The sequence below is a fragment of the Myotis lucifugus genome, unplaced genomic scaffold (assembly GCF_000147115.1).
Source record: "Myotis lucifugus unplaced genomic scaffold, Myoluc2.0 scaffold_21, whole genome shotgun sequence".
NCBI lineage: Eukaryota > Metazoa > Chordata > Mammalia > Chiroptera > Vespertilionidae > Myotis > Myotis lucifugus.
The window spans coordinates 828,583-849,867 of record NW_005871069.1 but is presented as its reverse complement, the minus strand read 5'-3'; the positions used below and the strand labels follow the sequence as shown (position 1 = coordinate 849,867).

The 21,285-nt window shown below is 41.7% G+C and overlaps 1 protein-coding gene across 1 annotated transcript; it reads right to left on the bottom strand.

The window, feature by feature from the left end:
• LOC102428762 (leukocyte elastase inhibitor-like) lies at positions 1-20,360 on the bottom strand. The gene is given in 8 exon segments (XM_023751367.1): positions 1-561; positions 563-901; positions 2,127-2,296; positions 2,602-2,742; positions 5,955-6,072; positions 6,609-6,746; positions 18,522-18,703; positions 20,291-20,360. Coding segments are annotated over 8 exon segments (1,221 nt in total). The 3' UTR covers positions 1-498.
• Positions 20,361-21,285: the final 925 nt, after the last annotated feature.

The following is a 21,285-nucleotide window of genomic DNA, read 5'->3' as shown; positions in this document are numbered from 1 at the left end:
CAGAGGGGCTATAATAGAATACTAATCCTGTAAAACAAAGGGTCAGAAACACGGGCCAAGGCAAATTTATCTTCATAATCCAACCCTTCATTGGGCAGCTCTCCTACATTTCAATTCAATGTCTGTTTTTAGGCCTCCCTTCAACAATGAACGTCTATCATAGCTTCCAGAAGTCTATCTGTGAAATAAATTACAGTACTATAATTTTTCTCATAGCTATCAAGAGAGTACAGCAGTTTCTTAGTTTACTATACTGTCAAGAGTCTACATATCTGCTTGGTGCATTCAAAAGCAATCACTCAATTTTTCAATATAAAGAAAGAAAATAGATACCTATCCAAAGTTAATGGGTGTAAACACCAAACAGAGCTGACATTACAAAGGAAGTTACAGATTTGTTTTGGGGTGGTAGATTTATTGCAGAAGATATATTAAAACTATCACCATTGAAAGGACCAGTGATAAAGCTCTAAGCTTGACCTTGGATTTCCACAGTCTCTAAGGGAAAGAAAGACTGCCTAAGAACAGGATGTTAGTTGAGGTATCGTGTTGAATGAAAAAAAATGAATGGATGGTCGGCCAGAAAATTTTCTTCTGGCATAAGTGCGCAACCCCTCGAAATGAGGGCTGTGGCAGCTGCTGCCTCTGTGCCCTCCTCGTTAACTTCCACAAAAGACTTGTGGATAATTTCTTATATAAAAAGATCTCTGGCTCTTGCCATGCCAGACAGATCAGCCTTGCTATTAAAGAGATCCTCTATACCCAGGCTTTTCAGGTGAGAGTTGAGGTTGTAGCTCTCTTCCAGCTTGAACCTGGGCAGGTGGAGGTTGACTTTAATGGAACGCAGATTCTCAGGGTTGGTCCACTCATGCAGTTTTTCCAGAGTCAATTGTTCTTCGATCTTAAATGAGAATGGACAAAAGAAGAGGTGAGAACTATTTCACATAAGCAAGGCAATAAACATTATTTACATGAATGGACTCATCAGTTCCTAAGTAGTTTCCTACATGTTTTGTACCAAAATATATTCCATTTGGAGGATTTCCTTTCTTTTCAGCAATTGGTGATCATAGAACAGAGGTTTGGTCCAAGCCAACTGTGGTTATCTGTGAAGTCACTGTGCAAAAGTAATCTCTAATAGATTTAGCTTGTGGGTAAAAAAAAGAAAAGGGACTAGTTCCTCATCTAAAATTGGGAGAGGGTTAATGATAGTACCTACCTTATAGCACTGTTGTGAGCGTTAAGTGATTTAATGTACGCAAAGCACTTGGCACACAGTACGAGTAAGAGCCACAAGAATGTCAGCTATTATCACTACCATATTACTACTACTATTGGACTAGAATGCACCCATCATTCCACTTGTTCTACTGATGCTGATTATCTCTTTTATGAGGCTGGAGAACTTCTCTTTACAATCAGAGAAGAGACAAATATGAAAATACAATTAAAAGAAGGAACATACTGATTTTAATACATACTTTATATATGCCAACAATTAATATTGGACCTCTTCCTGATAACAAGTTTGGTTAGGGAGAGGGTAGAGTAAAACCACACAGCAGGCTAGAGACACTAAAGAAAAACCATAATCTTCACAGTTTTGCCTAGTCCTAGCCTGAAAAGAAATGTCTTTGCCTTTAACTGAAATAAAATAGAAACATCATACAAAGTTCATATGAGAACATAGGCTTTGCTTTTAAGCTAGTGTGTTATATGGGTCTTTTCTACCACGCAGCTGTGAGAAATTTAATTCACAATCTATATGAATTGTGATGAAAAGGAGCAGTGTAATAATGGGACCTCATTGTACAAGTTGAAGCTACCTAGTATAAATGTTTTGGGATTTTTAATTTTAGTAAATTTGTTTCAATAAAACAATTCTAATTTTACTGCACTTTCCTCTAAAGTGTATTTAAGAAAATTCCTGTGAGCTGCCACAGACATGATAAATTTTATATAGATTCTTAGATGTTCCCACCACAACTGTTCACTGACAGTCCCTGAAAAGTTAATCTTAGGGCTTCAGAGTAGCAAACATTGATGACCTACTACCACACCACATACACACAGTCTGAACCGATTTGTTAGAAGGAAACATGAAGCATGAGCGTGGGAGCCACTACCTTCTTCAGACCTGTGGCCTCGTCCTCGATGTCATCTGGCAGCAGAATGACCATACTGAGGTCCCTGCCTTGGTAAGGCAGCTCCAGCACCCGGCACTTAAGGTCCTCGATGTAGCCAAATGGAAATGTGCTCTCCTGATACATCATTTTCACTGTTTTTGTGTCTTTCTGAAAAGTTGAAAAAACCAAGTCACTCACATTATTATCTGCATTCTCTTAGGCAATGGTTTTCAACCTTCTGACCCTTTAAATACAGTACCTCATGTTGTGACCCAACCATACAATTATTTTTGTTGCTACTTCATAACTGTAATGTTGCTACTGTTATGAATCGTAATGTAAATAACTGATATGCAGGATGGTCTTAGGCGACCCCTGTGAAAGGGCCGTTCAACCGCCAAAGGGGTCGCGATCCACAGGTTGAGAACCGATGTCTTAGAGCAAAGAGCAATTTTATAATTACATTACCTCATCTTATTCAGTCTGAATGGTGTTTCGGTTGTGGCCTTTTTACTGAATGTCTCCTGCCAGTTTCCTTTGAAATAGATGGCATTAACTAGCACAAGTATAGTCATATTATTAACATCGCCTTCAGCCAACAATTCTGGAATTTTCCCTAAAGAAATAAAGTAAGTTTAAAAAAAAAATTCACATATTAGCATCCCATTCTTGAACTGCATTGAAATGCAATTCAAATTCATACTTTTTATTTAATACCCATTAATGTGTTAAGTTGGGGAAGGCCTACCAGTATGTTTTGACTGTAAATAAACCAACTAAAAGGTTTAAAAGCTAAAAACAGTACAATCTTTTCTGCATTGTGTGAGAAACAATGAGCATTCTTTTTGATGGCTATTCTTTGGCAGGCATAAAAAATATTTTTTCATGAAAATGATCTATACTAATAAAAGGGTAATATGCTAATTAGACCAAAGATCTTCCAGATGACCTTGTGGACGTTCTTCGTGAGAAAACCATGATGACAGCTCCGAGGCAGAGGCAGTTAGCAGCGATCAGGGAGCAGGGGAGAGCAGTTAGTGGGTTCAGGCAGGCAGGGGAGAGAAGTTAGGGAGATTAGGCCAGCAGGAGAGAGCAGTTAGGAGGATCAGGCCAGCAGGGGGGTGCAGTTAAGGGGATGAGGTGGCAGGGAAGAGTAGGGCGATCAGGCCAGCAGGCAAGTGAGCAGTTAGGGGCCAGATTGCAAGAAGGATGCCCAACTGTTGCAGGAATCTGGCCTAAACTGGCTTTTGGACATCCACGGAGGGGTCCTGAATTGAAGATGGTACAGGCCAGGCTGAGGGACCCTACCCCCCCATGCACTAATTTTGTATACTGGACTTCTAGTTGTTAAATAAGTCACTTCTTCAAAGCCTCCAAGTGGAAGCTGCTCTCATAGAAAATATTTTAACACATATCCGAAGGCTAGGACAATTACTCCTCTGAAACACCAGTACCCCTGTGACCACGGCATGGCCATGAAGAATGCCTTGGATGGGAGACAGGTGTTGGGGAGGTGCCTTGACTCAGACCTAGACAAGGTTAGAGAGAGTGGTGGTGGAGAAACAGCTGAGACTGAGCCACCCATGACAGCGTAGACAAGATATATGCCAAAATACTTATGGCCACAGCAGTTTGTGTCAAAGGTATGAGAATATTAGAGGCCCGTTGCATGAAATTCATGCCAGGGGCTCAGCCTCCACCACCGCAGCTTCATCCTGAAGGTTGTCTAGAAGGGCGTCTGGTCTAATTAGCATATTATGCTTTTATTATTATAGACTAGAGCTCCAGTGCATGAAATTCGTGCCTCAGCCTCCACGGCTTCGAACTGAAGGTTGTCTAGAAGGTGTCCAGTCTAATTACATATTATGCTTTTATTTTTATAGACTAGAGATCCAGTGCATGAAATTTCTGCACTCGGTGGGGGGGTCCCTCAGCCCGGCCTGCACCCTCTCGCAGTCTGGGAGCCCTCGGGGGATGTCTGACTGGTGGCTTAGGGACCACCAACTTTCAGTGGGGAGCCAGCCTAAGTTGTCAGTTGGACATCCGTAGCACTGCTGATGAGGCGGGAAAGGCTCCTGCTACCACTGTTGCGCTCGCCAGCTGTGAGCCCGGCTTCTGGCTGAGTGGCATTCCCCCTGTTGGAGTGCACTGACCACCAAGTGGAAGCTCCAGGGTTGAGCAGGCTCGCGCCAAAAGTGGCTCTCTGACATTCCCTGAGTGGTCCCAGATTGTGAGAGGGTGTAGGCCAGGGCAAGGGACCCCACTGGTGCATGATCACGGCCAGGAGTGATGCAGGAGGTTGTCCAGCCAGGAAGGGACCGTGGGAGGGTGCCAGGACATGTCTGGCCAATCTCTTTCAGTTGCGATTGGCCAGACCCCAGCAGCAAGCTAACCTACTGGTTGGAGTGTCTATCCCCTGGTGGTCAGTGCACATCATAGCAACTGGTTGACCGAACAACTGTCTGCCCCCTGGTGAACATTGCACATCATAGCGAGCAGTTGACTTGCCTTAGCATATCATCAATATGTTGCCTTCTGATTGATTGAACAGACAACTGACCTGATGACCCAACACTTAGCATAATAGGCTTTTATTATATAGGACTAGAGGCCGGTTGCACGAAGAGATTCGTGCAATAGGCCTTCTTTCCCCTGGCTGCCAGCACCAGTTTTCCTCTGGCACCTGGGGCCCAGACCTTCACTCTGGCCACCGCCTTCCATCTTCACTCTGGACACAGTCTTCGCTGCAGCTGGAGCCTTCAGTCTTTGCTCCTGGCTCCAGCGGGAGTCTTCAGTCTCCAGCCAGAGCTGCTCCTATAGCTCCTTCTGCCCTCCACCCGTCCCCTCATAGCTTGATTGCTGCTTTGCCTGCAGACCTCGCCTACGGGCTCCTAAGTTCTCTTCGCTGCAGCTGGAGCCTTCAGTCTTTGCTCCACGCTCCAGTGGGAGTCTTCAGTCTCCGGCCAGAGCTGCTCCTGTAGCTCCTTCTGCCCTCCACCCTTCCCCTCATAGCTTGATTGCTGCTTTGCCTGCAGACCTCGCCTACAGGCTCCTAGGTTCCAGGGGGCCACCTTGCCTGTGGCCCGGCTTTCCAATCACGATCAGGATCACAGGCTGAAGGCAAGGCGGCTCCTGGGTCCCGGGGTGCGGCCTTGGCTGTGGCCCAGCTTTCTGAGCATGATCAGGATCACAGGCCACAGGCAGGAAGTCTCCTGGGTCCAGGGGTGCCGCCTTGCCTGTGGCCCGGTTTCCGATCACGATCACGATAACGGCCAGAGAGTCCAGCCACCCAGGGCCGCACACGGGGATTCCTGCTGGGGGCGGGCTTAGGCGGCACACGGGGGCTGGGATGGTGGCTCGTGCTGGCCCACCCTGCCTGCAGGATGCAAATTAGCCGCCATCTTTGTTGGAGGTAATTTGCACATCATGTTGATTAGCCAATGGGAGGTGTAGAGAAGGTATGGTCAATTACCATGTTTGTCTATTATTAGATAGGATTCTTTTCCATAATATGGGCCAGGGTAGATTTTTCCTCAAAGCTTTATCCTTTTTATCCTACATTCAATGTTAATTTTAATGTTAAAATTTCGTTTGGTGCATTTATGGGGAAAATATTTAGCTGCTTCAGTGAAAGCATGTTGAAGTTCCCACTTTGAGGAATTTCCACATGTAAAAGCTGTCTGGCACTGGGCAGTGGCAGAGTTTTGCCCCAGCACGAGGGTGAGGGCAGAGGAAAAGGGCAGGGAATCATCTGCAGGCTGGGAAAGTGGAAGGAGGAAAGGAACCGCCAGTGTGTAATGAATGCCTACATTCGGCCCACTCTCTTACCTTCAGTCTGCCCTTTGACCCACTCGTTTATCACCTTTCTTGCATCTTCAGAGGCTCGCTGAAAATCTACACTGGCCAGTTCAGCACCATACATATTCTGGGTTGAAGCTAACAACTCCTGTTTAAAATAGGAAAGTTAAAAAACAAAACAAAAACATGAATAAGTCCTACTACATACAGAAATGGTTTTCTAAAATCATGAAAAGCAGTAGAAATTGTCCTAAAAGAAATAAATTTCATTGTAACAAAAAATTCTAACCCTTACACTTTTTGCATTATGGTAAAAAAACACATAACACAAAATTTACCACCTTAATCATTTTAAGTGTACAGTTCAGTAGTTTTGGTGTTGCATAAAATTTACCAATTCTTTTCTAACTCTTGGCTAACATTTTCATAAATAAGTATACACTGATTGTTCTTGGAAGTGGATTATGGAATTCACTCTTGCTTTAGTAACACAGCCAGGATCAATCTTTTCCTGTGAAGACTATCAAATGAAATCAAAACATTAATGGAGATACGGCCATATGTTAAATTCTGTATCTATTTCTGAATGTTTATAAAAATAAAAACTGACTTCTGTGACTTGATTGTGCTGGAAAATGTCTGGACTATTTCATGAGTTGTAGAATGTGAGTGTAAAGTACTCACCGGGAGGAACTCATAGGATTTCTCACCGTATAACCTATTAGCTAGTTTCAGAATATAGGGAGCTCCATGCTTACTGATATCAGCATTCAGACTCTGAAAACTTGAATGAATCTCCTTAACTGCATCAAAGTGAAGAGTCTAAAATAGAGAAAAGATTCCTTCTATAGGCATTTATTTTGAAACGGATTCCTTGACATTTGCTTCTATCAAATTAAATTAATGCTTTTATTACTAATTATCAATAATTCCCAGCCCAATAATTTATTAAACTTTCATTGGAGAACAAAAGAATAAAGAAACTAAAATGTATCGGTTTGTGAGACATAATTACATCAGAAGTTCTTTTTATATCACTATTTTATAATTATTGTCCCATGAATGTAAGTGGTTAATAGATTAAATATTTATCTATGTCTGCTTTTTCTTCAAAGAAAATCATAACTGGTATCTTCATATATAAAATCTGCATCAAATAGAGTTTTACTGAAAGTTCTCAGGAATAAACAGTAAAATTAAGACTCAATCCCTTTCTGGGAGCACAAAGTTATTACAGAATTGAAGGGATTTTTAAACTACACTATAAGCATCAGTAACTTAAAAATAACATCTATAAACTTAACATTCAGCAAAAGTTTAATTTTCATGTTACAAATCAAGAACCCTTTATGGTCTTAGGAGTCCTGGCCTGGTTCCTTATTTTAACACACAAAGAACAAATCTACACAATGCACAAAGTCCAGTTACACACCAAGATACAGAATGTTTGCACAGTTGCTATGATAGATTTGCTTTAATGGAAAAGCAGGGGAACCCTTAAAACTGTATTGCTGAGGCAATACAGTCTCCTGATAAACCTCAAAATAGAAGCTGACATTACCCTATAAGAAGCAACTAACTATTATTACCATGGGATAAAATAAAAAGTGGGTTTTGGGAAATATAAAAATGCTTTCATGTCTGCAGTTGTAAAGACCATTGGATTTTCATAAAATTCTATATAATAAAGAGGTAATATGCAAATTGACTATCATGCCCTCGCACAAGCTGGCCTCCCCCATGTGGTCACAAGATAGCCACACCCATGTGGTCACAAGAAGACCGCCCCCAATTGGTCACAAGATTGCTACGCCCATGTTGTCACAAGATGGCCAACATGGGAGGGCAGTTGGGAGCGAACTGGCCAGCAGGGGAGGGAAGTTGGGGGCGATATGGTTGGCAGGGGAGGGCAGTTAGTGGAGACCAGGAATGCAGAGGAGGGCAGTTTGGGGGACCAGGCCTGAATAGGAGGGAAGTTAGGAACAACCAGGCCTGCAGGGGAGGGCAGTTGGGGGTGACCAGTTTGGCAGGGGAGGGCAGTTGGGGGGACCAAGCCTGTTCAGGAGGGAAGTTGGGGGTGATTGGGCCTGCAGGGGAGGGCAGTTGGGGGCAATCAGGCCGGCAGGAGAGCAGTTAGGCATCATTCAGTCTGACAGGCAGAAGCGGTTAGAGGAAATCAGGCAGGAAGGAAGGCTAGCAGTTGGGAGGCAGCAGTCCCGATTGTGAGCGGGATTGTCCCTGTGGGATCAGGTAAAACCCAGCATTTAGAGATCCCCTGAGGGGTCCCTGATTGGAGAGGATGCAACCTGGGCTGAGGGAAAACCCTCACCCCTCAACCCCCCAGTACATGATCTTCATGCACCAGGCTCTAGTATAGAAATAAAAGATTTGCAGCTGGAACAGATGGATAAACTTGAATCCAAAGCTGGACCTTCCCCAGGTACTGGAACCATGTAATCTTTCCCCTACTTCAAGGAGAGCTAGAGTTCCCCTCTCAGAATTCAAAAAAGAACACACAGCACAGTGGTGCGCCCCACACCCATGAAGGCCAGGTAGAAGGCCAGGCATTACTGCTTCTTCTCCCTGTAACAGGGACCTGCCATACCACTCAGGGCTTGGCCCGGTCCCTGCAACCTTCATGCCTGACTTCTTTCCTCTGCTTCAGGCCATCCTAACCACACAGGCACTTGTGCCAGGCACAGGACTAGGCCTCAACTGTATAACCACATGGTGGCCTGTTCCCTCAAAAGGACAACACGGCCAATTTCTCCACCGCCAACTTCCTTCATTCCCTGTGTTATTTTGTGCTGAAATGTAACATTACATAGCAGGCATTTATTAATGAGTAGCAGGTTGCATGCAAAACAGAAACTGCAAAATCTGAGGTGAGAGGAGATGCCTTCAAAGATTTTCCCACTGAAAGAGAAGCACCACACCACCCGGGCTTTCACAGCTTTCTTCACCGCTGTATCCTCAGCCAAATAAAAAACAGTGCCTGGCACATAGTATGTGCTCAGTATAAACTCAATCATGAGTGAAAGCCTGCATATAAATGAACTGTTCTTAGGGTTTTTCTGATGATGCCTGCAGTGCAAACATGTCCCTGAGGTGGGTGCAGTTCTGGGCCTGCAGGAGGATGAATGGGGTGGGGTGGGGTGGAGGGAAGGGCTGCACTGGGGGCTGGGTGCTGGGGCACAGTGGAAGAAGGAGCAGGGTGGGGCAGCAGGGCCCGCACAGCAGGAGTCTGGGCACTGGCAGTAGAATCCTAGATGAAGGGGGATTACTCAGGAGATGAGCACCTTTTTGAGTCTGGGGGAACTCAGATGTCTGGCAAGGACCTGATGGCCTAGTTCTTGCCTAAGTGTGAATCACTGAGATGACATAATGTATCACCTCTTACAGGGCAAACTAGCCCCTCTGAATCTCATTTATATACACCAAAATGATTTTCTTTTCCTGTGTTTTTGTTTTGTGGGGTGGGGAGGAATCTCCACTATAAGATAAAACAGTCCTGTCAGCTGATGGTCATTGGTGCCAGTTCAATGCCACCAGGAATCCCCAATTTAGGGTGCAGTGAAGAAGGAAACTTTATTCAGTGCAAACAGTTCAATTGTGATACAGCTCAGTTACTAGCATGAAGCAGCAGGTGGCAAGGTGGCCCTCTCTGGCTAGCCAGCTCTGCTCTGCTCTGGTCTGCTCCACCTGCTCCATTCCCATCTCCCTCTTCCTCTTTCTCCAGGAAACAATCTTGAGTGAAAATAGAAAGTGTGCTCCCAGAGCCAGAAAGAAGCTGGCTTAAATAGAGAGAAGTCCCCACCCCTGGTCTCTGATTGGTCCATCCTTATGCAAAGGAAGACTCCAAGTCCTCAAAGTTTCATTGCTCCAAAAAGCCTGTCCTGATTGGTCAGAATGGAGTTGCTCTGATTGGTTAGTGAAAATGCAGATAAGGATATAAGTGCACAGTTCCAATTAAATGGGGAAAGCCTCAGTCTTAAAGATTGAAATATATTCTTGGGACTCCTTTCTAAGGGCTGGCTCAGATGCAGGAACACAGTGCAGGCAGGCAGTTCAGTGCAGTCTTCTCCTTGAAGTGCCCTCCTGGTGAGACCCCTCCCCTCCCCTCATCCCATAGAAATGGCTGCAAGGGTCTGTCTTATAAATTTGAGTCTATTTAGCCAGCAGGAGTCCTTCTTGGTAGGTATCTTCTTTCTAAGGATCCCCGGGTCCAAACAACCTTGATGTCACTATCTTTAGAGACCAAAATGAATGTTCCCCATATTCTTCTCACAGTGATGGCTATACCACTATTTCTGTGGATCGTTTGTTTGTTTCCCACTTTAAATGTCTGGGAATTTAACTTCACCAAAACTTATAGTGGTTGAGGGTCTGAAATAATTCTGCATTCATGAAACTACTCCCTTGTTTTCTTACAAATCTCAACATGAAACAGCAACAAAGAAAAAGTCGCATTTGTGTGTGTGTGTGTGTGTGTGTGTGTGTGTGTGTGGTAGTATGGATAATATAGTCTGAAAGGGATTGTAGATTTTTCTTTGCTTTTGTTATTTGTTTGTTTGTTTGTTTGTTTGTTTTCGCTGAGAACTTGTTTCTCATGAAAAGGGTCAAGGAAGGTCCAGTAATGAGAGATAAAAATACACTCCATAGATTTTCTTTTAATCAGGAAGAGTTTAATAATGAAGATTTTAGACTGATTTACAGTTTATTAAATAAAGAAACCAACACTTATTGAAAGCCACTTATTGCTAAATTCAAGTGGTTTGATCAGATCTGGTAAGCTCTCCACCATTTCTCACAGAATCAGAGCACCACTCACTGGCTTCTTCAAAGAGGCCAATGTGAGAAAGTGAAGAAAGAGAGGCTGCTCTGAGAAGTTCTTAAATTAAAATCTGAGACACGTTAATTGAAGAACAAGTTTTCTGAATTTTATTTTTTTTCCTGCCATGTTGTATTTGTGCTTACCTGGAGTTAGCAATCTGGGTTAAATAGAAAACAAAGCTATTTCCTATGTCAATGTGTATACTGTACATAAGGTTCAGACAAAATTGGTCATTATACATCAATCAATCAATACATTTATTCTGTCTATTTGACAGAACAGGCAAAGTAACTGTTCTGTCAAAAAAACATTGGAGTGTTCTCCTTGTGAATTTAAAATATAAATGGCAAATGACATTTCAATTTTTCAATTTTATTTTTTTATTATTATTTTATTAGCTTTTGGGGGGCTTTTTTCTTTGTTTCCCTTTTTTTGTTTGTTGCTTTATTTTCTACTTCTTTTCACATTATTTTTTCATCATTCAATTTTATTTTATTTTTACTTGTTATTTTCTATTTTTATACCATTTTTTAAATCAATTTTTTGTAAATATATTATTTTGTTCCCTTTCTGTCTCTTCTTATCCACTCATCCCTTTTCTACTATATATCCGCTATACTGAAGTGAGGTCCTCACCATATTTATCCAATTCTTAACCTTATTTCCTGTATATCAGCTCAGCCTCTACAGATTATGCCCCCACCCTCTTTACTGGGTGTTTGTATTTGTTTGGTTTATCTATTGGTTCTGTGGTGTTTCTCTCTCTCTCTCTCTCTCTCTCTCTCTCTCTCTCTTTCTATATATATATATATTCTCCTTTTTCTTTTCTCTCCTATCTTTTTCTTTCTTTTTTTTCTCTCTCTCTTAGATATCATTTGTACTCTCTTTTCTCTCCCTTAATTCTCTTTTCTCAGGTGGTCACTTATATAGGGGTTATCGCTGTCGTGAGTACATTCATGCTTTGTTCCCCTTGAGTCATGTCTTGTTAAGCTGAATTTTATCCTGTCTGGCTAAAGTGCTTGATAGCAAGCCACATAACCAGACACCTGGAGAGGAGGAGCAGCGACACGTACAGCTCACTCCCGTCCAAAGAGCAGCAGCCGTGCAAGCAGCCCACTCCCATCCAAGGAGCAGCAGACTTGCAATCAACCTGTCCAAGTCCAAGGAGCAGTAGTCCCACAATCAGCCAACCACATCAGAGGAACAAGAGCAGCGAGCAGCCAGTCCCACATCAAGGAACAGCAGCCACATGAGCAGTCTGCCCCAGTTCAAGGAGTAGCAGCTGCATGGGTAGCCCACCCCCATCCAAGGAACAGCAGCCTCGTGATCAGCACACCTTCTGTCTGAGGAATAGCAGCTGTGTGAGAAGCCTCCCCCCACCAGCCAGAGGAGCCACTACGGCTGTGAACAGCACCAACCAGAGGAGCTGCTGCCAACTGAGGAGCAACTGCTACCACAACTGCCCGAGGAGCAACCGCAGCCCGAGGAGCCACAACCACCCAAGGAGCAGCCCCTGAACGACTCAACATGTAGATCTGTCAGTGAGATCTATCAAACATGGGTAGACAAAGAAACCCCCAAAGGAAAGAAGAGGAGGACTTGATAGAAAAGCAGCTAAATGAAACAGAGGCATGCAACATGTCAGAAAAATAATTCAGATATAGGGTCCTAGAGTGCATAAACCGGATGGAGAAAAAAGTCAACAACTTATGCAAGAATCAAGAAGACACAGATGAAAAAATCAACAACTTATGTAAGAATCAAAAAGAAATGGATGAAAAAATCAATAACTTATGTAAGAACCAAGAAGAAATGAAGAGTGATATAGCTGCAATAAAAAAACACCATTGAAAGTTTCAACATAGACTAGGAGAACCTAGGACCGAATTAGCGAATTAGAAGACAGAGAAATAAAACACACCCAAACTGAACTGCTATTAGAGAAAAAAAATTAACACTTGGAGTGCGGGAAACGAGTTAAGTCGGCTCGCGTGAATTGCGCGTACTCCGCGGGAGCCGTCTTTAACTCGGTTCATATAGATTTGCGGTGGAGTGCGGGAAACGTGTAAACACGGGCCGATTGTAACTGCGTATTACCAAATATTTGTTTGTAATCCACCCTTTTGGTGGATGGAACAAAACCAAAAGACAGAGCCATCTTATATTTTGGCGGGAAATTCACCCACACTCCAAGTGTTAAAAGACAGGAGGAGAGCCTAAGGGAGCTATGGGACAACATGACATGAAACAACATATGAATAATAGGGGTGCCAGAACAACAGAAAGAGGAACAAGGGTTAGAAAACCTATTTGAAGAAATAATATCAGAAAACTTCCCTGAGGTGGGGAAGAAAAAATTCACACAAGCACAGAGAGTCCCAAACAAGATGAACCCAGAAAGACCCACGCCAAGACACATCATAATTACCATGGCAAATGTTCAGGACAAAGAGAGAATCTTACAGGCTGCAAGAGAGAGACGGAAAGTTACATACAAGGGATCTCCCATTAGATTATCAAATGATTTCTCAACAGAAACACATCAGGCCAGAAAAGAATGGACAGAAATTTACAAAGTGATGCAAAGCAAAGGACTGAATCCAAGAATTCTCTATCCAGCAAGGCTATCATTCAAAATTGAAGGGGAAATAAGAAGCCTCACAGACAAAAAAAGGTTAAGGGAGTTTGTCACCACCAAGCCAGCAATGCAAGAAATGCTAAAGTGACTGGTGTAAAAAGAAGAGATAAAAAGCTAAGAAAGTGAAGGAATTTCTTCTCTGATAATGCTCCTAGGGCAATGGAAACTAAAGAGAAAATAAACAAATGGGACTACATCAAAATAAAAAGCTTTTGGACAGCAAAGGAAACCATCAACAAAACAACAAGAAGACCCACTACATGGGAGAACATATTTGTCAATGATATCACTGATAAGGGTTTAATCTCCATAATTTACAGGGTACTCATGAAACTTAACAATAGGAAGACAAACAATCCAATCAAAAAATGGGCAACGGTCCTAGATAGACACTTTTCAAAAGAGGACCGAAAAGAAGGCCGAAAGACATATGAAAACATGCTCAAAGTCACTAATTATACTAGAGATGCAAATCAAAACGACAGTGCGGTATCATCTCACACCTGTCAGAATGGCTATCATCAATAAATCAACAAACAACAAGTGTTGGAGAGGATGTGGAGAAAAAGGAACCCTTCTGCACTGCTGGTGGGAATGCAGGCTGGTGCAGCCACTGTGGAGAACAGTATGGAGCTTCCTCAAAAACCTGAAAATGGAACTCCCATTTGACCCAGTGATCCCACTTCTAGGAATATGTCCCAAAAAACCAGAAACACCAATCAGAAAGGATATATGCACCCCTATGTTCATAGCAGCACAATTCACCATAGCTAAGATCTGGAAACAGCCTAAGTACCCATCAGCAGATGAGTGGATTAGAAAACTGTGGTACATCTACACAATGGAATACTATGCTGCGGTAAAAAAGAAGGAACTCTTGCCTTTTGCAACAGCATGGATGAAACTGGAGATCATTATGCTAAGTGAAATAAGCCAGTCAGAGAAAGATAAATACCACATGATCTCACTCATTTGTGGATTATAGAGAACAACATAGACTGATGAACAGGGACAGATCCAAGGACAGAGAAACAGCGATCAGACTATCAATCCCCAGAGGGAAAGTAGGGGAGGGAGGGGGTCAGGGGAAGAGATAAACCAAAGGACTTGTATGCATGCATATAAGCCAAACCAATGGACATGGACAACAGGGGGATGAGAGCATGAGTTAGCAGGGGGGAAGGATAGGGGTTAATGGGGGGGGGATAAGGACACATTTGTAATACCTTAACTAATAAAGAATTTAAAAAAATAAAGTCTGGGTTGGATAAAAGGATAAAAAAAAGAATTCCTGTTTATAGAGCTCAGAATTTGTGTATAAAGCCTTTAAATGAAAAGAACACTGTTAATATTTACAATTGAGGCTTAATGTGTTGGCATTTTTGGAATGAAGTGGTTTAAACCCTTTTAAAAAAGCTAAGAAAGAAAAGAGGCACAAAAAATAGAAATGGCTACAAATATGTACCTTTCAATAACTTTAAACGTAAATGGACTAAATGCTCCAATCAAAATACATCGAGTGGCTGAATGGATAAAACAACATGACCCATACATTTGCTGTCTACAAGAGACCCACCTCAGAAGAAGGGACTTACACAGACTGAAAGTGAAGGGATGGAAAAATATCTTTCAGGCAAATGGAAATGAAAAAAAAAAGCTGGGGTAGCAATACTTATATCAGACAAAATAGACATCAAAGTGAAGGCCATAACAAGAGATAAGGAAGGCCACTTCATAATACTAAAGGGATCGATACAACAAGAAGATATAACCCTGATAAACATATATGCATCCAATGCAGGAGCACCCAAATATATAAAAATAAAAACTCCTGGAAAATAACAAGGGAGAGATCAACAACAACACAATCATAGTAGGGGACTTAAACACACCACTGACATCACTGGATAAATCCTCTAGACAAAAAACCAGCAAAGAAACAGCAATCCTAAATGACTCGCTAGATCAGATGGACTTAATTGACATCTTCAGAACATTTCACCCCAAAGCCACGGAATATACGTTCTTCTCAAGTGCACATCGGATATTTTAAAAAATAGACCACATATTGAGTCACAAAGTCTCCCCAAATTCAAGAAGATTGAAATCATACCAAGCATCTTCTCTGATCACAATGGCATAATATTAGAAATAAACTACAATAAAAACAACCCAAAATACTCAAACAATTGGAAGCTGAATAGCATGTTATTAAATATTGATTGGGTTACCAATGAGATCAAAGAAGAAATTAAAAACATCCTGGAAACTAATGACAATGAAAACACAACAATCCAAAACCTATGGGACACAATGAAAGCAGTCCTGAGAGGGAAGTTTATAGCCCTACTGGCCTATCTCAAAAAACAAGAAAAAATGGTAGTAAATCAAGCATCTTTTCAGATCACAATGGAATAAAATTAGAAATCAGCTACAGTTAAAATACTCAAAAACATTCAAACACATGGAGGATAAATAGCATGCTATTAAATAATAAAGGGTTACCAATGAGATCAAAGAAGAAATAAAAAACATCCTGGAAACAAATGAAAATGAAAACACAACAACCCAAAATCTTTGTGACACAGCAAAAGCAGTCCTGAGAGAGAAGTTCATAGCATTGCAGGTCTACATAAAAAAAAAAAAAAAAAAAAAAAAAAAAAACACAAGAAAATTAATAATAAACTATTTAACCCTGCAACTTTAAAAACTAATAGAAAAAAAAAACAACAAGAAAAGCCAGAGTAAGTAGAAGGAAGGAAATAATAAAGATTAGAGGAGAAATAAAGGACATAGAGAATAAAAAGACAATAAAAAAGATCAATGAAACCAAGAGCTGGTTCTTTGAAAGGATAAACAAGATTGATGAACCATTAGCCAGACTCATCAAGAAACAGAGAGATAGGTCCAAATAAATAAAATCAGAAACAAAAGTGGAGAAGTAACCACTGACAGCAAAGAAATACAAAGGATTATAAGAAAATACTATGAGCAACTGACATGCTAAGTTTGAAAACGTGGATGAAATGGACAAATTCCAAGAAAAATACAATCTTCCAAAACTGAATCAGGAAAAATCAGAAAACCCAAGTAGGCCAATAATGACTGATGAAATTGAAGCAGTAATGAAAAAGCTCCTAGCAAACAAAGCCCAGGTCCAGATGGCTTCACTGGGTAGTTTTACCAGACATTCAAAGAACTAATACCTATCCTCCTCAAACTGTTCCAAAAAAATCCAAAAAGAAGGAACGCTTCCAACCACTTTTGATTAGCCCAGCATTATCCTAATTTCAAAACCAGATAAAGACACTGCAAAGAAAGAGAATTATAGGCCAATATCCCTGATAAACATAGATGTTATGTTCAACAAAATATTAGCAAATCAAATCCAACAATATATTGAAAAGATCATACACCATGAACAAGTGGGATTTATTACAGGAATGCAAGGCTGGTACAATATTCAGAAATCAATAAATGTGATACATCACATAAAAAATTGAAATTAAAAAAAATCACATGATTATATCAATAGATGTAGGAAAAGCATTAGACAACATCCAGCACACAGTTTTTATAAAAACTCTCAGCAAAGTGGGATTCAAGGGAGTATATCTCAACATAATAAAGGCCATATATGACAAACCTATAGCCAACATCATACTCAATGGGCAAAAATTAAAACCATTTATCCTAAGAACAGGAACAAGCCAGGGATATCCCCTTTCACCACTCTTATTCAACATTTTTAGTCTCTAGTACTGGAATTTCTAGCCATAACAATCAGACAAGAAGAAATAGGATGCATCCAAATTGGAAAAGAGGAAGTACAACTCCATTATTTCCAGATGACATGATATTGTCCATAGAAAATTTTAAAGATTCTACCAAAAAACTCTAGATTTAATAAATGAATTTGACAACGTATCAAGATACAAAATCAATATCCTAAATGTGATCTTTTTTTAATACACCAATAATGAATTCTCAGGAAGAGAAACTAAACAAACAATCCCATTTACCATTGCAACAACAATAAAAATAAGATAGTTAGGAATAAACTTAACCAAGGAGGTAAAAGACTTGTACTCAGAAAACTACAGGACATTTTTTTTTCTAACTATATTTTATTGATTTTTTACAGAGAGGAAGGGAGAGGGATAGAGAGCCAGAAACATCAATGAGAGAGAAACATTGATCAGCTGCCTCCTGCACGCCCCCCACTGGGGATGTGCCCGCAACCAAGGTACACGGCCTTGACCGGAATCGAACCTGGGACCCTTGAGTCCGCAGGCCGACGCTCAACCACTGAGTCACACTGGCTGGACGTGTGCTTATTCTTGAAGATGAGAAGACATTGCTACAAAGTAACAAGATTGACAAATTAAGGGCTCACAGTACAGCCCCAAGAGGGAAAGGTCAGCTCAGGGAATCCACATCCTTGTGGAGAAGCAGCTTCACAGGAGATGGACACAGGCAGAGCCAAGGGCTGCAGGCCCCATCACTCAGCCCTCAGGACACGGGACATCGCCCGCCCAGGTGCTGGGCCAGAGCCTATTGGCAGCAGTAGATCCTCTCACCCGAGGACCCATGCTCACAGAAAACAAGAGGGGGTCAGGGTGGTGAGTGCCAGTGGGGGCTGTTCCTGGCTCTGTGCCCTGAGGGCTGGCCCCATCCTCCTTGCCTCTCCCTCCTTAGGTTAATGCCTAAGCTTGTTCCCACCCACTGCTTCAGGTTCTGCATAAAGACAAGGCTCTTACTCTTTAAAATATACCACTAACAACTAACTGATCAGGACAGTAACAAGGACCCCATTTAAAGTGGGCTTATAGTACGAGGTAATGTGCTAAGCTCGTCCGTGGGTCACCCCCATTTTATCCTCATCAAAACATTCAGGCAGATGTTCTTGTTATCCCCAGTTCAGAGAGGAGAAAAGGGGAGCGGGGGTGAGGTAATGATTGGGAGAGGTCATACTGGAGAAGTGGGTCTTGAGTCCAAAGCCTGCATACTGCATGCTGTGCTCCACAGCCTGTGGCCCATGTCACCAGCTTAAAGGGCAGACACAATCGGTGAGAGCTCTATCCTATGAGGAAGGGCACAGAGGGTGTCCCTGGGCTCACCTCACCTGGCTGAGGTCCACGTTGTGTTTGCCTAAACACAGAATGAGCATGCTCAGCTCCTTGCCCGCGTAGGGCAGCTCCAGCACCTGGGCCTTCACCTCCTTTATGTAGGCGTGGTTGACCATGGCCTCCTGGAACATCATCTGCGCGGGCCTCTGCTCCTCCTGAGGGGAACAAACAAAGGAGCCTGAAGGAAAAGCACAGGATGGAAAAGGCAATGACCTTTCCAGAGGAGCGCAGTGACTCCAGGAGAGTGCTTAGCAGCTGTGGTGGAAACAATATTCCTGCGCTAGAGCGCACTTCGGGAAGTCCACCACTCCTTCCGTCATGAGGGCACAGCATCTGCTGTGAGCAGGTGTGGCAGCACCATGAGGAGATGTGTAATTCAGCAAGATCAGTGTGAAACTCTGCATTTTCCAGAGGAACAAGCCAGATTTTCCTCATGTAAAATATGCTCTGCAAATGTATTTAAAGAAACAATGTGATCAAAGGATTCTAGCTAATTAGAAAAAGGGTTTATGAAAAAGTGGGGAAAAACTTCTAGTTTCACAGCAGTGTGACTGCAGTAAGATGGACCTGCCCTGTCATCCTGTACAAGACCCGGGTGTGTCTTCATGCATTTACATTCAATTTTCCCCAGTCTGATACTCTACTACCGGGAGGTGATTTCTAAATTATTGAAAGGTATATGCATGCAGAAGTTAGTGGACGTATTAGACTTATTAAACTGAATTTTTAAAGTTGCTACAGACCATCCACTATAAAAATTAACATAGTTTCTAAAGTCAATGCTAAAAAAGTTTTCCACTCCTTGTGTTGCAACAAGAGAGCTGATTATTTAAAGTACACCTTATCCAAAAAATAAAACAGGGAGATAGTAACTGTATAAGTTTCCAATATTTTGAAATGGTATTGTTCATGGATTGCAGGATTGGAAAACTATTTCAATGTCTGCCTATATCGAAGTTATACCTCAATGTCAAGACTAACGTCTTAGTTGTTTTAATATTAACAATTTATAAATACTTTACAAATAATGATACATTAATTAACAGCAAGTCAAGTCTATACGTAAGTTTTAAAATACATGATTTAATAAATGTTTTCACATTCACTCCCTCTATACCTCCAATGCACACAAGTATCACATTTCCCTAACCCCTGTGTGTTGTTGTTGTTTGCTTTCTATTTAACAACTTGCATATGAAGAAATATTTTAAGTTTCCAGAAATAGGTGGCAGCAATGAATGTATAAAAATTAACAGAGGCAATAGGAGGAGGAATGAAATGTAAAAATATATCTATTTTTTCTTTCCTTTAGTTCTTTTCTACTGAGTCTAAAATTCCTTTCAGAAATGTGTTGTTTCTGACTATTTTAACCAACCATTCATGCTTTCAGAAAACTAAAATTTTCCATTCAATTTTTTCATCAAACTAGCAGGGTTTTTGAAAGCTTCCCCACCTGGCTTGTTTTAAAAGGCATTTCCTTTGTGCAAGTTCTCAGGAAGGGTACATTCCATCTTCCTTTGAAGTACATGGCGCTGACAAGAAGCAGCCTGGTCTCTTTTTTAATAGAGTTGTCTGGTAATAGGTTAGGAATTTTACCTTTTGGGAAAAGGAAAAAATATATCCCATTCATTTTTATAAAGGCATGATGAATAAACCCTGATAACATTTATTGGCAGGTCCTTGATTATTAGTCAAAAGCCAAACATTCATTTTCATATTTGCAGAGTTTGCATTGTTATATTCAGAAATGAAAAACAATGCATACGAGGTGCATTCATGATCACCAGTGCTCCAGGAACATCCACAGAGTTGATGGCGGTGAAAGTCTTCTGCATCACTCAAGGAAAAACACTGCACCAGGCGGGAAAACAAGGAAGCATGTTGGAAGCTACCCATTGTCTTCACTATCAGAGAAGTGTAGATAAGAAGCCCAGAATGCTGGTGAACCTTGAGCCCTGGCAAGGGCCAGAGCTATGCACCGATTGTTTAGTTGAGACAATGGTAGCTCAAGCAATTTCCTGACCAAATAGTCTCAGAGTAAATCTTTACTAATATTTACTGACCTTTAAGATAGTCTGTTACCACAATTGCCTGCCTAACTAAGGGCTATATGTGTATCCAAAATTGAATAAAAGATTTGCAAGGCCTGGGCACCAGTGAAGTTCTTCCTCTCACATTGGACTCTCCACCTGGCCCCCCAATTTCCAAATTATTATTTCTTCTCTCATCTCTGTCATTTGTTCATAGCCCTTCTCCAGATCCCAAACCTTGAACTATGTGGGATGTGACTCACACATCTGTTGCCCAAACAGGGATGTCTGGAGGAGAAGATTTTGCTTAGAGCAAAAAACGAAGTTCACCGGATAGGTGGGGAAAATTCACTAGATAGGTGGGAAAAGAGAATTCACTGAAAAGGTGGGGAAATTCACCGCATGCAAAGCCAACAGCCAGCTGCAGAAGTCACGATCTGTAAGTAGGGTAGGAACATCTTTTTTTAGCCAGGCTAATGGGGCAGAATTTGGTTAAAAAGGGAGAAGCCTTATTGCAAACTTTTGGTTTGCATACTCAGGGATAAAGGAATTAAAGTGTCAGAAGGTATTCTCTTACAGTTTTTGCATATTATTATAGAACATAATCCCTGGTTTCCTGAAGAAGGTACATTAGATCTTGAATGCTGGGAAAGAGTGGGTCAAAACTTGAAAAAAGCTCAGCAGCAGGGGAAAACTTGCCTCCAAACTGTTTCTCCTTGTGGAACACGGT